This window comes from Arvicola amphibius, chromosome 2 (genome assembly GCF_903992535.2).
Source record: "Arvicola amphibius chromosome 2, mArvAmp1.2, whole genome shotgun sequence".
Taxonomy (NCBI): Eukaryota; Metazoa; Chordata; class Mammalia; order Rodentia; family Cricetidae; genus Arvicola; species Arvicola amphibius.
In genome coordinates this window covers 32872905-32891529 of record NC_052048.2, presented here as the reverse complement: position 1 = coordinate 32891529, position 18625 = coordinate 32872905, and the positions used below count along the sequence as shown (strand labels likewise).

The 18625-nt window shown below is 49.9% G+C and overlaps 1 protein-coding gene across 1 annotated transcript in view; it reads left to right on the top strand.

Moving 5' to 3' along the window:
* Window positions 1-18212, top strand: part of Syn2 (synapsin II) — a 156865-nt gene extending 138653 nt beyond the window's left edge. The window contains exons 11-13 of the mRNA XM_038320423.1: window positions 10393-10453; window positions 14323-14575; window positions 17376-18212. Coding sequence (XP_038176351.1) covers window positions 10393-10453; window positions 14323-14575; window positions 17376-17511 — 450 coding nt within the window. The 3' untranslated portion in view covers window positions 17512-18212. The remainder of the gene's footprint in view (window positions 1-10392; window positions 10454-14322; window positions 14576-17375) is intronic.
* Window positions 18213-18625: the final 413 nt, after the last annotated feature.

Sequence of the window (18625 nt, the reverse complement as noted above, 5' to 3'; positions counted from 1 at the left end):
TTCCTGTAAGCCTGATATAAAAGCTAAGCACACACCCCCACTTTCCACGACCCCTCCCCCAGGCAGGGTTTCTCTGTATAACAGCCCTAGCTGTCCTGGAACTTGCCCTGTATACCAGTCTGGCCTCGAACTCATAGAGATTCACCTGCCTCTGCCTCCAAAGTGCTGGGATTAAAGACCTGTGCCAGTACCGCCCAGACTCGCTTAAGGCAGGGCTGAATTCTCTCCTGCACACGCGATTAAGTTAATATAAGTTTCCCAAACGCTTCCTGCTCCTTGGGAGCAGTGGCGAGGTTGGCTCTGTGTTTTCCCTTGATTAAGGGAGGCCTAATAACCTTAGGACACATGCAGTGGGTAAGATGCGGTTTTGCCCAAAATCTGTTTGTGTCCTGACTTGAAGAGGTGACGGTGACTGGATTCCTGCCTGAGCAGCTTCTTCTGTGCCTTCTGTTAACTTCCTCCTAGTCTGTGCTCTGACCTCATACTGACCAGAAGCCAGTGGACACCCAGTAACAGTCTAACACCTGGCAAGATGCGGTGATGGCCCTTAAGCCACAGCTGTACTGGTCACATTTCCAGACCCTGTTTTGTTTAGATAAGGACCCTCAGCTGATGACTGGGAAGACTTTCGTCATCTAAGCCCAGGCTCACGGGCCAGTCACACCTGCAGACCAGCTGCCTACTTAACCCTGTTGTCGCACCTCCCTGCCCCCTGTACCTTCCCCACTTGAGCCTGTGTCTAAGGCCCGGTCTCCACCTGTGATCCGGGTTCCAGCTTTGCCTTTAAAGTGATCCCTCTCTTTCCTTCATTAGTTTACCCTTTTCCAAATGTTCACATCCGTACATGAACATCTCCCATTGGAAAACAAAGAACAATAAAATACCCTTCAACCCCTGTTTCTTCTAGCTACTGATCAATCCCCCCGCATTGTTTTTTCCACTGATACCTCTTTGTCATACTGTATTTTCTCCTCAGTCCACTCCAATCAGCATTCTCCCCCTTCCCCCCTCCCCCCCGCCCCACTGAACCTGCTCTTAGCGACTCATCTCCAGGTTACCAATTCCGATCGCCACGTCTCTTCTTGCCTTGGTTTCTCGATGGCCTTTGATACAGCTGACTCCTTCAAGACAGTCCCTGTGGGCCTCCGGGAGGGCCCTCTTGCTCGTCTGCCATTCTGCCTGGGTGGCTCCTTCTCATGAGAGCGCTACATCAGAAACAGACAAACACGTTTATGCATTTCCACAATGTCCAAATTCATTGAGCGGGGCCATAAATTCACAGGGTGCAGTGCTTTTAATGGAGACAGTGTGCCAGATATCCCCACCTTTCCATGGCAGCTTAGCTAAGGCAACACAAGCTCTTTCCTTAAATTAAAGAGTGACTGCAGCAGTTTAAGACCAAGAGCTTCTCAGAAGGAGGCTGACAGCAATGTAAAGAAAATCTAAATCGACAAGAGGAGGAACCCAAGCCTCGCTGCAGGGAAAGCAGCTGTCTCATGTCAGCTACAGGTGTCAGCTGCAGGTCTGAGGGTGCAGTGTGGAGCTGAGTCTGACTGCAGGGGCTAAAGGGCGGGACAGGCCGAGAGGAAGAAATAAACAAGGGATGAATGGCAGGTCTCGGTAGTATGGGCAGAAGGAAGTTGACGAGCCATGTCAACAGTGGGGACTGAGCTGAAGCTCAAGGATAGTCGGGAGTTCTGTCTGCCAGTCCTCAGTGCACACACACGCTGGCCAGATGACAGGTTAGTGGGACGTCACCATCGACGGTCTGGGTATTAGGTATCTACCTCTGGGCCCAGTGAGAGAGTTAAACCCTTTCTTGTCGGTGTGTCTGTTAAGTTCATAGGCCCAATTTCCCTGGTGTAATTTAATACAACCTGATACATTTCTAAGGTGGTACCCTTTTCACTCCCGGAACAAGTCCTTTGTCAGGCGCTGCTGGAGATGGCACTGGACAGAGGGTGCTCTGTGTGTATGCATCCAAGGGCACAGGCTTCCCCCGTCTTCAAGACGCAGCCAAAAGCTGCCCCTGAAATGGAGTCCCTCCGGGAAAGGCATGGCTGCTTTATGCAGTGTGGAGTAACTTAAACCAGGGCAGCATAATCTTAACATTTCCTTCCCAGCTTTCTTTTCTGATCCTCCCACTTCTGATAAATCTCTAGACATACCCTGAAATTGTGAATTCCCTGGGGAGCTTGGCCAGCCCCTGTCTGATTCCTGCCTTAGCCACGCCTTGCAATTCCAAGTCACACGTCTAAGGCTTAACACCTTTGCTTGCCTGTCTGACTACAGCACAGGCCAGAGCGTGGATCTTGCATTTCCACTAACACTTTATCCTTCCCTTTGCCTAAATTTCCCCAGGCTCACCCACCTCTCACCCATGTGCCATCCTACCCTCTATACCCTAGCCACGCGGGTCCCAGAGGCCTATGTAGCTCATTTAGCCTCCCCCTAAAATGTTTTCCCTCCTTTATTTTTGGCCCAGCTCGCTGTTTGGTACAGAAACTTTCACAACAGTGTAACATTTTTTCAATCACGCAAAGTTGCTATTGCTTAGTTGCTTTCCCTTCTTGAGTTCTGTTTTCCTACTTCCTATCAGCCAATTCTTTGATTAGTTTGTTTGTCACTTCTTCTAGAATGCAAACTCTTTGAAAGTTGGAACTTGTTCACCATTTCATCTCAAGGGCTTAGCAAAGCCTCTGAACTCTGCTATCCTTTGAAGATACTCACGCACAGCTCTACAGCACGCACGGAGCTCTACAGCTGGGATGCTCCTGGAGTGTTTTGATCTCATGTGACTTCATCAGTGTAGCTCAGGCCTATACAAACTAAGAAGCCATGACATCACTAGGCAGTGTGGCCAATCACTGGGCTAAATATTGTTATGCAGCACATAACTAAATATCGCAGGTGTTCCAAAAGGGCAGTTGAGAGCAGTTTCCCCAGGTTGTAGCCGCTTGTTTTGGGAAAATGTAAAGCCCAGTAACAAATATAAATCTATTTTTAGTATCCCTGCATTTAGTAACAGCTCTTTACAAATGACAAGGGTACAGTGTTCTTCCTCTCCAGGCAAATCACTTCCACCACCTTTGTCCCTGTGGTAGGCTTCACAGAACATAACTGATCATGTATCCCCACTTGAAATCAATGCCTTTGATGGCCCTATCATCCTGTGTCTAGATCCTAAGGAAGCCTTGGTAGTGTAAGCAGAAGAGATAAAAACCAAGAAACGTTGGCTGGGTCCCAGCCTACATGTCATGTCTCCTCCAAGCCCCTTCATGTGTCATGTCTGCCATTCCTCAGACAAGCCACTCTTGTTAGCTTCTTCTGTGGCCATGGAATCACAGGCTGAAAGAGAAAGAACTTCCAGCTTGCATTATATAGGTCTATGATCTACTCTGCTCAGTAATATTGGTAATATAGAAGAGGATCAGGACAGACTTGTGACGAGCTTGTTTGCCCACCTTTCTCTGTCCACCCCTGTTCCATCTGTCACTAGAGCATTCCTACCTATGATAGAGATTACCTGAAGGAGGCTAAGGGAGGGAGGGAGGACAGTGAGTAGAGAGTATGTCTTGCCTGGCTATAAGCCCACTCCTTACCTGAAGTGGATAGAACATGGAGAACTCAAGCTAGCTGACTGCTGTGCATCCTTCCAAGAATCAGGGAGGTATTGATCCCATCACCAAAAGCAGAGAGGTGAATAACAAAGCTTTTTTGTCAATGGCTCAGCCTCAGCCTGCTTGGACTTTTAGCTTCCGGGCTGCCCCATGCAACTGAACCTCTACATAGGGAATACTGTTCTCAGGGTGACACCTGGTGGCCAACAGTTGCAGAGCCTCTGTTGTCTAAACCTAACTGAGCCTCTTTCCCTGTTACCCCGGCTCTCCCATCCCCCAAACAAACTCAGTCTCTGAGAGTGGAAAATTGATCACTGCTTCATCTCTAGGTCTTGGGAGAAATGGAGTACCCAGGGCTGCCAAGTGTGTCATGAACGGCTTGACAGCTGGGAAATCACTGAGAAGTGTGGGGTGTGCCAGCAGGACCTGAGACCAGCCTGAAGCTGGGGTTCTGGAGAGAGCTGAGAGCTGCTTTCCAGACCCCCAGAAATAAGGGAGAGATATTCAGGTGGCCAGAACTTCAGATCTTGTCAAGAGAGATGGTTTCCTTGTCTTCCTGTGGCTGGGTTCTGATTGTTTTCACATCTCTTTACACTGATCTCACACTTTTTTATATTCCTGTAAAATCTTCCAGCGATAAAAGGCTGAACAATAATATAGGGATTTCAGATGCTAACGAGTGAAGCAGGGCCTGGTTTTGTCAGTGCCGTCTTCAGTGCCCCTTGCCTATGCATTTAGCCAGCTCCTTATTTGGCTTGTGGGTAAGACCCATAGAGAACTGGTTTAAGACTAGGCCTCTGGAAGCATGGATGTGCATTTGGTACCTGGGATAGGGTGAAGCTTTCTTCTCCCTGAGCTGATTACATCACACATGGGATGTGACTTCTAGTCTGAGGGTAGTAGTATAACAGGATGGGTTCCAACTAGTGTGATCAGAGGAGAGACCAGGATGTTGGTGGCTCATCTACACTATGAACAAAAGTAGAAGGACTGAGGCAGAGGATGTAGTTCAGTTGGTAGAATACTTACGTAGTATGCATGAAGTCCTGGGATCAAGCCCCAGCACAAGCATAAGCCAGGTGTGGTGACACACCTGCAATCCTAGCATTCATGGTGGAGGCAGAAGAATCAAAAGCTCAAGGTCATCCTTGGCTACACAGCAAGGTTGATGCTAGCTTGGGATAAATGGGACCCTGTCTCCAACAAAACAAAATAAGTTAAAGGAACTGCAGTTGGCTGGCAGCTGTTTCCAGACGCCTATGACTCAATGTCTTTAGCTTTCTGATGCCGTCACGGATTAGAAATGGTCCTAGAGGCAAATTTGCTGGGAGACAGGCTTTGACCTTGTATAAGGAATCAACTCACTGATACTGAGAGCAGAAACTGTCGCTCTGGACCGTGTGACTCTCACATTAATGTTCAGACTTCAGCAGAGTAAGCCGCTTATTAGGGAGGTGGAGAAAGGGCAGGTGAGAGCGAATGGAGTAAGTAAGACTCAGAATCTTCCAGAGCTAGAGTGTTGTGCTCCAGGATGCGTGCAACCACCAGACCTGGGAGAAGTAGCAGGAGGAGTTCAGAATAAAAGGTCTGAGGGGTTGGGGAAATGGCTTGGTGGCTAAGAGCACTGACTGCTCTTGTAGAGGACCTAGGCGCAGTTACTAACACACAGCTGTGTACCAGGAGATAGTGACACTTTTCTCTGACCATTGTGGGCACTAAGCACACACGTGGTACCCATACATGCATGGCAGCAAACATTCCTACGCATAAAATATAATAAATAATTTTTCCTGTGAGCCTGTAAGTACTAGGAGACTGAGAGGGCCTCTCTTCACTCTGAGAAGTGCAGCCCCTTAGGGAGGGGCACAACTGTCCCTCGGATCCCACTTGTCCTACGAGGTAAAGTTAGGACAAGCCAAAGCCTTCTCGCTTCCCACAGCAGGACTGGCTTCAGAGAACGTGTTCCCCAGTGACTAGAAGCTGAGAACTCAGGGAGATTGGGGGCAGGTTCAGATAAAGCCACCAGTGACTAGATCTCTTAACGAACTATTAAGAGAAACCGGCTATTTTGGGACTGTCTTTACTTTCAGGGACATCTTTAATCACTCGAAACTGACATTCTGACCTAGGGTGGCCTCATCCTCAGAGCCCCCATAGGACTTGTGGCCCCTGTGGACCATTTCTGGTATCCTCAGGTTATGGGAGGACCGCAAGCCAGGCAGTGGTCTTTGCCCAAAGAGTGGTTCCCCCGGGAAGGAAGGAGCATCAGCTCATCCCTGGATACCTTTTATACCCTTGTGGAGGAAGGAAGGGGGTGAGTCCGGAAAGGTCTCAAGGTGCTGAAAACATACCGTCCCCTTTGCTCTACAACCTCCTGACCACATTCCTTCCTGCTGCTTCATTCTCCCTGGAGTCCTGGACCGGGGAAGCGAGGCCTGGGGGAGCTGATCAGAATAGTTCTGTGGCGTGGCCAGCAAGGAGCTTGGCCTGGCCCCTTTCCTGGGGCCAGACCCTGGGACCCTTTCCCAATTTCCTGTCTCAGATGTGCTGAGCAAGCACAGGCCTTCCTCCTGGTGGGGGCAGCTGGTGTTAAGCCAACAATTATAAAAAGTTGAGTCACTCAATGTCTCAGCTTTCCGTCCTGTTGGGGCCTCACTCAGATAGGGGCTCCTCTGCCAGTCTGTCTACTGAAAGCCACAGGGTGGAAAATTAGAGGTGCCATTAGCGAAACCCCATAGGTCTTCAGTCATGGGCTTGGTTTCTCTCCTAGGCCAGTTATTTCCTCTCCAATCACCTCAGGAGCCATTTACTCTTCCTAATCTGATGGTGTTTTTTTTTTTTTTTTCAACTGAGTGTATCTTTCTAAAACTAAGGCATTGATACACAGGGGGAAGGCCTGGTCTAACCTAATCATGTTAGAAGCCTCTGTGTAAGAATTACTACGCACAAGATGGCAGGAAACTATCCGGCTATGTCTTTTCCACTGATGCATGACAGAGATTTATTCTTCTGTAAATAAAAACAATTCTGTTGACTTATTATTTGCTGGCTAGGACTTCACATATATAATGCTCATCTGTGGTTTCCAAGCCGCACAACCCTTAGGTGAGATATTGGGCTAGTTACTCTGTGTGTGTTCACGTGTCAGGAAAAGACAATGAAGATGGTTATCCTGAGTCAGCTGGCCGCTAAGCTGGATCTGACCCCCAGCTCGCAAGGCTCTGTGCAGTACCGTGTACCATGGCTTTCTGATGAGCCTGTGAGAGAATGGGGGAAGGAAAGAAAGAGAAAACTGGGCACTGTGGTACTGTATGAGGAAAGCTGCTCTTCTCCCTTGCTAGCTAAATGCTCAACGGATCACCTCAAGAGTGCATTTCACCAGCTGCTTCATGGGACCTTTATCTGTCCTACCCGCTGGCTCTCTTGATTGCTAAAGCCCTCTAGACCCAGCAGAGCAGGACATTAGCCTCGTTAGCCTTGGTGGGCAGCAGCACACTCTCCTCACTGAGTCCCTCCAAGCCTGTGCCTGCAGGATATCTCTGGTCAGGCCCAGCAGCCCTGGGGTTCTGCTTGCCTCAAGACTATACTGCTAAGAAGGGCTTATCTTTGCACAAAAAAAAAAAAAAATTAATGGAAGCCTGGAGTCAGAAGAGCCAGCAGAAGTCATCTGCCTGTGACGACTTGTGTCCCCTGCATAGTATATCTGGCCAGAGTTTTCCTAGGTGCTGGTTGAAGAGCTCATGGAGGGAAAGCCACCATTACCTAGGCTACCCTTGACATGGTTCACACGCCACCCTGCTGCTGCCATGGTCACATCATTTAATCCTTGTAGTCTAGCCAGGCGGTGGTGGCGCACGCCTTTAATCCCAGCACTCGGGAGGCAGAGGCAGGCGGATCTCTGAGTTCGAGGCCAGCCTGGTCTATAAGAGCTAGTTCCAGGACAGGCTCTAGAAACTACAGGGAAACCCTGTCTCGAAAAACCAAAAAAAAAAAAAAAAAAAAAAAAAAAAAAAAAACCTTGTAGTCTGACCATTTGGGGAAATTGAGATTCAGGGATGAAGTAACTTATCAAAAGTCACATAAGGAAAGATGTTTCCGGTCTCTCAACCTCACCCTGCCAATGCCAATGCACCCCTTCAAAGAGGTGCCCAGATGTGGTGACGGTGCTTTCTGGTGAGGACTGACCAAACAAGAAGGCAATGGAGCTGTCTCTGCCTTATTAAGACATAAATGCACCTTCAGCCGTGTCAGTTTTGGCAGCAGCATTAGACTGACAACCTCTAGTCACCATTCCCTAAGCCCAGACTTTCATGGGGCTTCGTTCTCTCCCTTCCCTCTATGTGTATATGGTCACAGGAGCTGGACTAAACATTCTTACCTGTTTGAGTCAACCAGCTTCCCAAGAGCAACCCGGCCGCTCAGGCTGACCATGAGTTCCTGCCTTGGGCTGGCTATAGGCCAAATTGTGGCAGTGACGCCAGAGTGGCCAGACTTCTGTGGAATTCAGCATCCCAGGAGGCTCTCGGTGACTGGAGACAGATCTCGTGGTAGCCAAACCCCACAGGGAATAAGCCCTCAGCCTCTAGCAGACAGCAGGCTTGTGGGAGGAGCCAGGGTGTCTCTGCCTGGCAAGGGACAGTCCTAAGGGACTCTCCTCCTGGCCTCCCTCAGCCCCTGAGAAGTCCAGTCCACAACCTCAGTGGAACCAGGGGCAGGGGAAGCTCTTTAGGCGCCATCAAGAGAAGCTGAGGCCCATTCCCAGGCTCTTGCCCTGAGGACTGCCTCTGGGACCTCTTCTCCCAAAGCTTTGGGGAGGGCACTTTGAGCTTCATTTTCTCCTTGAATGTCTCACTTGTGTATTTCTGTGGCCGAGGAGAACCAGGGTCAGCCTGCCTGGTGAGTGCCTTCTGTGAGGCCTGAGGAAGACAACAGGCAAGAATGAGTCTAGACGCTCCACAGGTTTGGCTTGCGCTGCCCTATGCCTGAGTAGCTGTCTTGGAAAATGAGAGGCCATGACACTGAACATATGGCCTAGAAAAGAAACCAAACAATAAGGTTCGGCCCAGAAGGCACAGGTATTTTTTTGGATATGTAGGGAATGTAGGCTAGAAAGGTTGATTCCAGCAGGGCTGAAGCGATTGGGAATGTTAATAAAGCAATAATCTACCACATACAGCCATTGTTAGGTGTAAGGGAGAGACCCCATAAAGGGCCCATTTACTCGGCACACGGTAAACACCCAGGAACTTCAGACATAAACTGAGAGAAACTAAGAGGCACAACTAGGGAGAGGCTTTAGGAGGGTAATGGTGGCGGTGAAGAAGAAAGAGCAGAGGTGACTGAAGGGATTAGGGAACTATCGTGTAAGCCAAACCTGATAATGCTTAACCAAAGATGGCAAATGGAAGATGGTGCCAGGGGGAAGGACGGAGGAGCCCTGGGGATGAATGGGTTGGGTGCCCACCAGCTGGCTTAATGGGAGGGGGGCTCAGTGTCAGGACTCAAAGCAGGTCTCCCACAACCAGTTAGTGTGCTCGGACGAGAGGGCTGGAGAGGCTGGTGTCTGTGGGGGTGGTGAAGGTGGCCGATAGGTAAGATGGACTTCCCTGACGAGGGGTACTAAGGACACCACAAAGGTCATGCCTGTTAGTGAACAAAATCCCGTACCGTGGGAGATGATGTCATCATCCAAAGACTGAGGTACTGAGAAGGCGAATGCTTCTACTTCCAGGTAGGAGCTGGGAACTGGCCATAGGAAGCTAGAGGAGAGAAATGGCCAGACTCAAACCCCGGGGAAGTGGGAAGCAGAAGGTGAAAGGGCACTAGGTGGGAATAGGCCTTATCTCCAGGGACGAGGGGCACCGAGAGGGAAGTGAGGGCCAGTTAGAAGGCACATTTAGCCCACTTCACAGCCCTTGGGTGGGGAGGTCCGCTCTGACATCACCATCGGCCCACTTGGCACACCTTGCCTTTAGAGAGTGTTTCCGGCTCACTGAAGACAAGCTCCAAACGTGCCTGAAACACAAGTGTGAGACAAACCGGTCACATGCATCTTTGATCCTGTCAGGACATAATCAGAATCACAGCTGGGCGGAGAGGAAGCGTGGGAGTGGAGCCATGTCGTCAGGCAGGACTGTACTTCTGCAGTTCGAGACAGCAAAACAATGTGGCCTTGAGCCCATTACCCGTGTTAGCGTCTTACCCTTCCTTCTGGGTAAGAAGGTTCTGAGAAACAAGCAGCAGCTCCGTCCTTCAGGTCCTTCTCCCTCAGGGGTACAGCTCAGACCCCTAGTTAGTCCCCAAACTGAACCCATCCTCCAGTTCATCCCGATTAAGAAAAGAGCCACACCAGAACTCACGCATCTACCCGCCCTACCCCAGTCCCCATCACCAGCCCCTTCCTATCAGAAGCCTGGCCTGTGAGTACAAAGTGAACTGGATGTGCGTGCGTGCGGTGTGAGAACAAAGCACAAACTCACAGTTCCAGATCAAGCAAGTCTGCAGTGAGTAAAAGGAAAGAGGCTTGAGGAGGGCTTAGGCTCCCATCAGCAATTCCAAGCCCCACAAGGCCTACTCCTTAACCAGCAGCAGTCCAGAGGCTGAGGGTCCTTGAGGTCTGAGGTCTGAACAGCCAGCCGTCCTGAGCAGACCCTGGGACCCCAGTGCAGCCTTGACACTGCGCTTCTCTTTGGTGTTTGCTTGGAACCTTGTTTTTTTAATCTCTTGTGGCTTTTTGTTTGTTTGTTTGTTTTGTTTTGTTTTTGTCTTCCAGAGTGGAGCTCTGAAGGAACCCGACTCCAGCAAGACCCCACCTCAGCGGCCACCGCCCCAAGGTTGTTTACAGTATATTCTCGACTGTAATGGCATTGCAGTAGGTCCAAAACAAGTCCAAGCTTCTTAAAGAGATCAGTAGTTAATTTTTCAAAGCAGAAAATTTAAGCCAAAAACAAAAAGAAGAGAAAAGAAAGGAAGGCGGGGAGGGGAGCGGCGGACCCTCCGGCCGGTACCGCTGCGGTGTCCTTTCAGTGCTGACGGGACTGTTCCTCCTACGCAGGGTCAGCTCCTTGTCCGGTTGTTTACCCGTCTCTGTCTGTGCTTGTAACGCTTCTACGTTTTCTGTATAACTCGTGGTTCCAGGGCTGTTTGTCAACAGTGTACAAAAGAATCGTGCCTCTCGAGTCCAGTGTGACTGACTATCTTCTGCGTGGTTTGATAGTGTTTCTAAAGCATCACGTAGTGAGGGCTGAGATCTGAGCCCTGCAGTGGACGGGGAGAAACAGCCTCCCGCAAAACGACAGCCAGGCTTCTCTCCTCCTCCCCCAGGCTCCCACTCACCTCCTCCCACTCACCTCCACAAGTGCTTGGGATCTTCAGTGAACTGTGTTTTACTTCCTCCCTGCATGACTAGGGTAAATAGATAGCACTTCTAAGAGATTTTCTTCAAGGTCTACTTCTCATAGTTCCATCCGTTGGATCTGAAGGCATCCATCTTTTTCTCCATTCGCTATGATCTGGTGCAGTTTGAGTTTGTGTGAATAAGCTGGCTGTGCCCATAGAGCTCTTGTGTTTCTAGTGACGAAATACAAAGAAGCAGCTGCTTCCAGGAATGTGTTCTGTATTTTAAGTACCCGTGTTCCCTTCATTTTGATTATTAACTAGCTACAAGGTTAAAAACCTAAGGGGCTGCCAATGTGCAATATCCAAGTGATCTCCTATTCTCTGTATGTCGATTCTCAGTGCCTGCAGTTGTTTCTTTGTTGTTGCTGTTTCTAAACTGGTCACGTGTGCTTCTGTGGAACTGGGGCTGCTGTGTATTCCTCAAAGCTTGACCTATGAAGAGAGCTGGTTTTCCAGCAGTACTGAATGGAGAACCCAGGGAACGACTGACCTGAGAGGGAGTTAATCATTCCCCAGGCTTCCGAACAGGAGACCGAGTCAGCTATGTCTCCTGTCACCTGAGTGGGTTCTCTAGCTACATAGCTCTGGTCTTGACCACTTTAGGTCTTAGCCTGGCCTCTTTGGAGAACCAAAACCAGGGAGCTTTCTGGAAAACTCTGGCCCAGGTGTTGGTATGTGTGTTGGACAGAGGCCCCATACTTTGGAGAACCATTGCCAGTGTGTTTGTCCTTCCATCTGACCAAGAGCCTTGGGCAGATGATGAAGTTGTTAATTAAGCCAGAACTTGAGGTTCAGTGCCTCATCTTGCCATCTGTGGGCAGAGCTGGGAATGGAACGAGTGAGTGGCCTTCTCCAGTCCCATAGCCCATCCAGAAGCTCAGGTCAGCCTCTGGCTCTACTTTCACATTCCCCACCTTTCTGGTGACATGGCCAGGTTCTGGACTGCTAGGTCTGAGGAGTGAGTAGTGTTGGTTGTCACGGGGCACATTCCCTGGTTTCTCTTTTGGCTTCTGGAAAGTTCTGAGGCTCTAGAAAAATGTGTATAATGCGGATGTTGTCATCTGTGACCCTTCCCTTAGATAAAGATGGTGGTCAATCAGTTGTGTGTGTATATATTATGCAAATATATGCATATATGCACTTCCAGGTGGGTTAAGAATCAGGTCCTTAAACACCCCCTAGTCTAAAGAACTGCTCAAAGAGAAGAAAGGAACATTTCACAGAATGGAGGAATACATTTTTTGTTTTTAAATTTTTTTTTTTATGTCCAAGCGGTGAGCTGATGGTGGTGTTGCTTCTCTGCATGTTATCAATGTGTTACATCCAGGTGCTTTCCATGTGACATTTGTGAGCCACAAAAACAAAGTTGCCATTTGAATTCAGTCAGGCTACAGGGTGGTGTCAGCCAAGGCCTCTCCCAGGTGGGGGTTAGATGCTGATTACAGCTCCCACTGCCACATGCAAGCAGACAGCATCACCTGACTATCACGTTCCCTCGGGCAGCATGCTAAAGGACAACTCTGTGGCCTGGGGGGCTCTTTTGTCACATTGTAGGGTTTCTGTTCAGGTGTTCTGTTCCCATTTCTTTTCCCATGTCGTCCCCCTGTTTTGTACTGATCTGGCTGGGACATCCTCAGCCGATGCCAGAAGTGTGATGAAGCCCCTCTCTTTTGTGATTCTCTTGTACAGCTCAATGTGCAATAAAGGAAAAGTTCTATCTGTCTGCAGTGTTAAGTTGTAAAGTTTCTGGCTGCTCGATTACCTCTGTACAAGTGGGGAAGCACTCAGGTTTGTGGTACAAGAGGCTGAGCTATCACCCTGGAAGACACGCTGATGCAGTAACAATGCTCATGCAGGAATAGTCTTGGTGTCAGACTTCAGGGGACAGAAGCTGGTTAACATGAAACAATTGGCAGGTCGTGTAGTTACCTGATGTGGCTTTAAATGCCTTAAACGTCCAGAATTCCACATATTTTACGTATGTCTTTTTATGTGTAACATCCTCTGCTATAAATTGGTGACTGATGATAAAGGGGAGGCCGTGCCACCTAGAAGGAAGATGAGCTGGCATCCTGGGTTCACAGTAGCATAGACACGCTTCATCCTCTGCAGAGGACATAGGAATGTTCTGGTTTCTAGGAAACTAACAGGGCCAGCCTTAGCTGTGGCAAAGCCCATGAGTGTAAACTCGGACAAGGTGAGAAACTGGATTTTCCAGGATAATTGAGAGTCATTTCCACTAGGCAGTGTGTGTCCATGAAGTCATCTTTTGACTTTAAAGATGTGCAGATCGCCTTCTGAGGAGTATGGATTGATTCCACACCTTCCGTCCTTCACCTCTTAGACAGAGGAGGGCTTTTTTTGTCAACAGGCCATCTATCTGATGGTTCTGTGTCTCATGTTGGGTAAAAGGCATGCTCTTATTAAGGGGGCTGTTTGCCAGATAGTGCCCACAACATCCCTGGGGGAGCCTAAGGTTTGAATGTCTGGAGAATTTCCCCACACACCTGAGCGGTTTGTCATGTCGGGGCCCCCGAGGATGGCACTCAGGTAAAGAGGGCCTGGGAAGAAAGGATTGATCCTGGTCGTGGGAGTTAATGCACCAGTGAAGCCCAGGTGGGATGGGTGTGGCAATCAGACACCTGCAGGCTTGGAGCAGGATGAAGGCAGCTCCATGGAAACAATGTCAGTCAATGATGATCTTAAAGCACAGAGCCTTTTCTGAACAACTTTCTCATCCGTTATCATCTTTGGAACAGCTACTAGCTTTAAAGGATAATTGTAGGACTTTTAAATGGGTTATGGTTGGAGAAACTGAGGCCCAGAGAGGCTGGGCGTCTTGTTGGGGAAGTGTCACTGGTAGGGTATCTCCTAAGTGTTCCGATTCTTACTCTAGTGTTTGTGCCCTGCTCTCTCCTGCATCTTCTGGGTAGATCTGGGGGTTTCTTAGAATCCTTAGTGCAGGGTGGCTTCTTCCTGAGGACTTTGCAAAGCAGAGCGGAGTCCTTCTGGTCTGGGGCCTTCTGTAAGGAAGCTTCTCTCTGTGGGGCTTCCCAACCCTCTGCCTTTGTCCCTGCCCTTCTGCCTTCTGCTGTGACTTAAACTGCCAGTCTCTGAGGAGGAGCAAGCAGTGAAGCTGTTTTGTCTGAAGATTCCCTTCCCAGCCCTCAAAGCCTTGGGTAGCTGCTTACAATATCACTTAGCCTTTTAGCAATTATCTAACCACACAGTTTGATATATAGATTCTACTAAGGAAACCCTTTGATATGGTTAAATTATGAAGTTTTTCTTGTACTAAACCTAGGGGGCCCTGGGCAACCCCAAGGAATGCAGCCCCCAGGCAAGGTGCTGCCTCCACGTCGGCTCCCTTCGGGACCATCACTGCCATCTTCTTCCTCTTCCTCCTCCTCCTCCTCTTCCTCTTCCTCGGCTCCTCAGAGGCCGGGCGGCCCCACCGCCACCCACGGAGATGCATCCTCCAGCAGCAGCTCCCTGGCAGAGGCCCAGCCACCCCAGGCTGCTCCACCACAGAAGCCCCAGCCTCACCCACAGCTCAAGTAAGATAACCCAGCAGTTCCTCACCCCCTTCCTGTCCCTCCTCATGGGCTGCGGGCCTCTGACCTGCTAGAGAATCACCTTCAGGTTGCCACAGATAGTTGATGATTTGGGGGAGAGATTGTTGGTGGTGATGGTTGTGGGTGTTGTGTTTGTTTGTTCTTTGCTGTGTGTGAGAAGGATGCCTAGATTGACTTGGGAGGGGAGAAAAGAGGGAAATTCAGTTTTGCCTCAGGGTGAGCTAGATGCTGACACCCACCGCTTTCTTCATAAGGGATTGCGGCAGTGCTGATCTGTCTAGCCGACCACGAACTTGGGGCTCCCACTCTTTTTTCCCCACATGCCTGTCTCCTAAACTTAAAAACAAACAAACAAAAAACCTTCAGGTCTTTCCTACTTCTGACCCAAGGGTATGCAATCAGCGAGGCTACGCAAAGGAAAGGGGAAAAATAGTTAACTCCCACTCAAGGCTGACCTTCAGCTGTCTCGAGAAAGTGTAGGTAAGGTAATAAAGGTGGCACTAGTAGAAGTTCAAAAGAGATCCCTCCTCCCTGGTGCCCTCGTTCTCAACGGTCAACCCAGAGGCCCCTCTGCACTGTTCTGCTGCTGCGCAGAGAGCCGCAGAGAGTCCTTAGGAAGCAGTAGTTCTGTCCTTGGGAGGGCAGCCCCAGTACAGTCTGCCCCACCCACTCCCCAGAGCCGCACATGCTAGTCTTAATATCTCTATGCAGACTACGTCACCACTCCTGGCAGAGATAGCAGCAGCTCTGGGGACATCGGAGTGACCAGCTTGTAGGTCAAAAGCGGTTCTCAACCTGTGGGACATGACCCTTTGGGGGGTTAAATGACCCTTTCACAGGCTTCGCCTAAGATGTTTACATTATGATTCATAATCGTAGCAAAATCATTACAGTTAGGAAGCAGCAATGAAAATAATTTTATGGTTGTGGTCACTATAATATGAGGAACTGTATTAAAGGGTCGCAGCATTAGGAAGGTGGAGAACCATTGCTCTAAGTGCTGGACGCTAGAGAGAGGCTGTAAACTTTCAGAGTCCAGGGAGAGCCTGTGGATTTTACACACAGAAGAAAACTTTGCTCAGAGCCCCCATCGACATCAGTAGCAGAGTCAGGGTTGGTGCCTGAGTGTCCAGATGGGCACTTCTCTAAGTCTCCTAGTCATACACGATAGAAGCGGCGTGGCGACTCTTGTTCTCCAGCTCAAACCAGCAGTCCTTCTTATAGCCGACTCTCTGTGTCACCTCCTCAGTTCAGCAGTTTGTCCTTGCTGATTGGGATCATCCCAGCTGCCCTGGCCGCAATATAAAAGTGAGCCTTTGGGTTGTCATCGCCTCTGGGCTGAAGCCAACGAGCAGAGCCTGCTTCTGATGATGAGCTAGAGGCTCGTACCCGGTGCCCTCTGCTTGTACAGGCAGAAGTCTCCCTCCCCAGAGGCCCGCATGCTAGGGCTTGTCACCAGCCCTAATGAAAGGCAGGACACCTGTCCGCAGTCCCTGTGGGAGGAGAGAATGACACACAGGTGGGACTTTCCTGGATGCACCCAGCATTTAGAGAAGGACGGAGGGCCCAGAGCAGGTCCTAGAGCCATAAAGACCCAGTGGGAGTCAAGAGACAAGCCAGGCTGCCAGGGAGGCCAAACCTCATGTTTCCTCCTGCATTGTGGTATTGGCTTCCCCCCAGATGTGAGCCTTCACAGTTTCTCTTTCTGAATAACTTGTTATGAAAGGATAAGTTCCTAAAGTGTGTGTGTGTGTGTGTGTGTGTGTGTGTGTGTGTGTGTGTGTGTAGGGGTGGTTGGGTTTTGTTTTCATTATAGTATTGCTTAATAATCATGGCCCATTAAGGCGCCTCTTTTGCTCTTTTATATCCTGAATCCTACAAACCTCATATCAAGGCTCCTCTGAGGAAGGCTACAGGGGTGACTGTGGTCACAATAAGGACAAGGACATGGGCTAGAGATGTAGCAGGATCAGTACAATGCTTGCCTAGCATGCACAGAGCCCTGGGGTTGACACCTCCCATCCCTGCATAAAACATGGTGTGGTGGGACATGCCTGTCATCCAGCACTTAGGAGATAGAAGCCCAAGGGTATAGCCACTGCACAGGGAGTTCTAGGTCAGCCTGAGCTACAGGAGAGCCTGTCTCTAAAGAAAATAATAAATGCAAGACCAGGGAAATGGAGGCATTAGACTTTGTGGATCAGGCTGAAGGTTCCTTTGAAATAAGAGGGAAATAGGAGAAACCAAGAGAACTCAGAGGTCCTCGTTCTACCAGAATCTTCATGCCACACATGAAAAGCCCAGGGTCAGAGTGACACATGGCTTGCCTGAGGTCACTTGGTGGCAGAATCAAGTCTCTGAAGTTGAGTCCATCTTGACAGCTGATGAAAAAGAGAGACCAGGCACCCAAAAGTGCTGGTGTCTGCTTTCATCAGAGGAAAGGGGTGTGAGATGCCTAGATCCATACTTAGAAGCTGAGAACTTTTAGCCTCAAATGAAAGACCCAGCCTTTGAGTCACCCATTCTTCCTGTTTCCCCTCTCACGTTTGCCCCCCTCTCTGGTCCCACACTGCTCCCACCCCTTCCTGTTTCAGTCGCTCTGAAGGTGAGGAAGTAGCGGAGGGCTTCCTAGTGCCTTGCGCAGCTCTCCCGGCCATCTCTAGCTACCCTATCCTCCCCGGGGAGGGAGTGGGGAGTTCTTGTTGTACACCTTCCTGTGACAGCCCTTCGCTGCCTCACCAGGAACACCCTCCTCATGTTCTCTCTGGTTTTTATCTTCAAGCAAGTCGCAGTCCCTGACAAATGCGTTCAGCTTCTCTGAGTCCTCCTTCTTCCGGTCTTCAGCCAATGAGGATGAAGCCAAAGCGGAGACCATCCGGAGCTTGAGGAAGTCCTTTGCCAGCCTCTTTTCAGATTAGCTCTACAGATACACGAGGGCACCCGGCCCAACCAGGAGAGGCATCTAAGACATTCACCAACAACAGTCTGCCATGTTTGGTGGCGATGTCCCATGACTTGACATGTGTGGCCCCTTCCTCTGTCCCTTTGTGCTCAGTAATTTGTGCAGCCCGGAAATGAACAGGTGACAGTCTCAGGGCAGGTGACTACCCTGAAAGATACTGACAGGAGAGGGAAGGGCTGTTCCCCTGTAGTCTTAAGAGCTTTATTCTGAAGTCATTGTTGCTGTGAATTTAGTGGCCTTATTGTGACAGAGCCATTGTGTCTTACCCTTCCCTGTGAAGCCAGGATCTCCATAATGGAAGACACCTGGCAGCTGAACCCAGCTCAGACACAGAGCTCAGCATGTCTTCGTAGTCAGTGCTACCTGTGGGAAGTATACACTTAGAAGTACTATTGGCTCTGAGTTTTAGGAGTTTCCCCCCAGAGCCGGTGTCCTGCAGCTCCTGTTGAAAGCACACTCACCTGACCCTGCCCTCCCTAGGCTGCTGTGGTGGTGAGGGTCCTTGTGTCTGTTGAAACAAGAGGATGAGGACCACAGTATCACCTTTCTCCCTCTGGAGAGCAGTTCTGTTGTGTGACCTCCCAAAGCCTCGCTGTGGAAGAGAATGCATGCCGCTGTAACAGCAGTGCGCCAACCTCTGTGTTCCTCACCCCATGATGTCAAGACCGTGGTGTAATAAAAGCAGCAGCGTTAACCGGCATTTGATTCAGCCCTGAGGTCCCCCGCTCCCGCCCCTTCTAGGTTGAGCACGTATGTGGGGCATGCTGGTGCGTTTGTGAGTAGGGAGTGAGAAGTCTAGGAGGGTGAAACTGTGTGTGTGTGTGTGTGTGTGTGTGTGTGTGTGTGTGTGTGTGTGTGTGTGATGGCAGGGGTCTATGTCTGTGCTGAGACTGTCTGTACCTTAAATCACATATTGACACTCCTGACAGCTCCCCAGTGGATCTGTCTCCCCTAGAGCACCGACTTTCCACCAACAGCTTGGCATTTCCACCCATTCGATTCAATTCACAGACTCTACTGCGCATCACACCCCTGCCTGCATACCGGCCAAGTCAGGCCCTCTCCCTGTC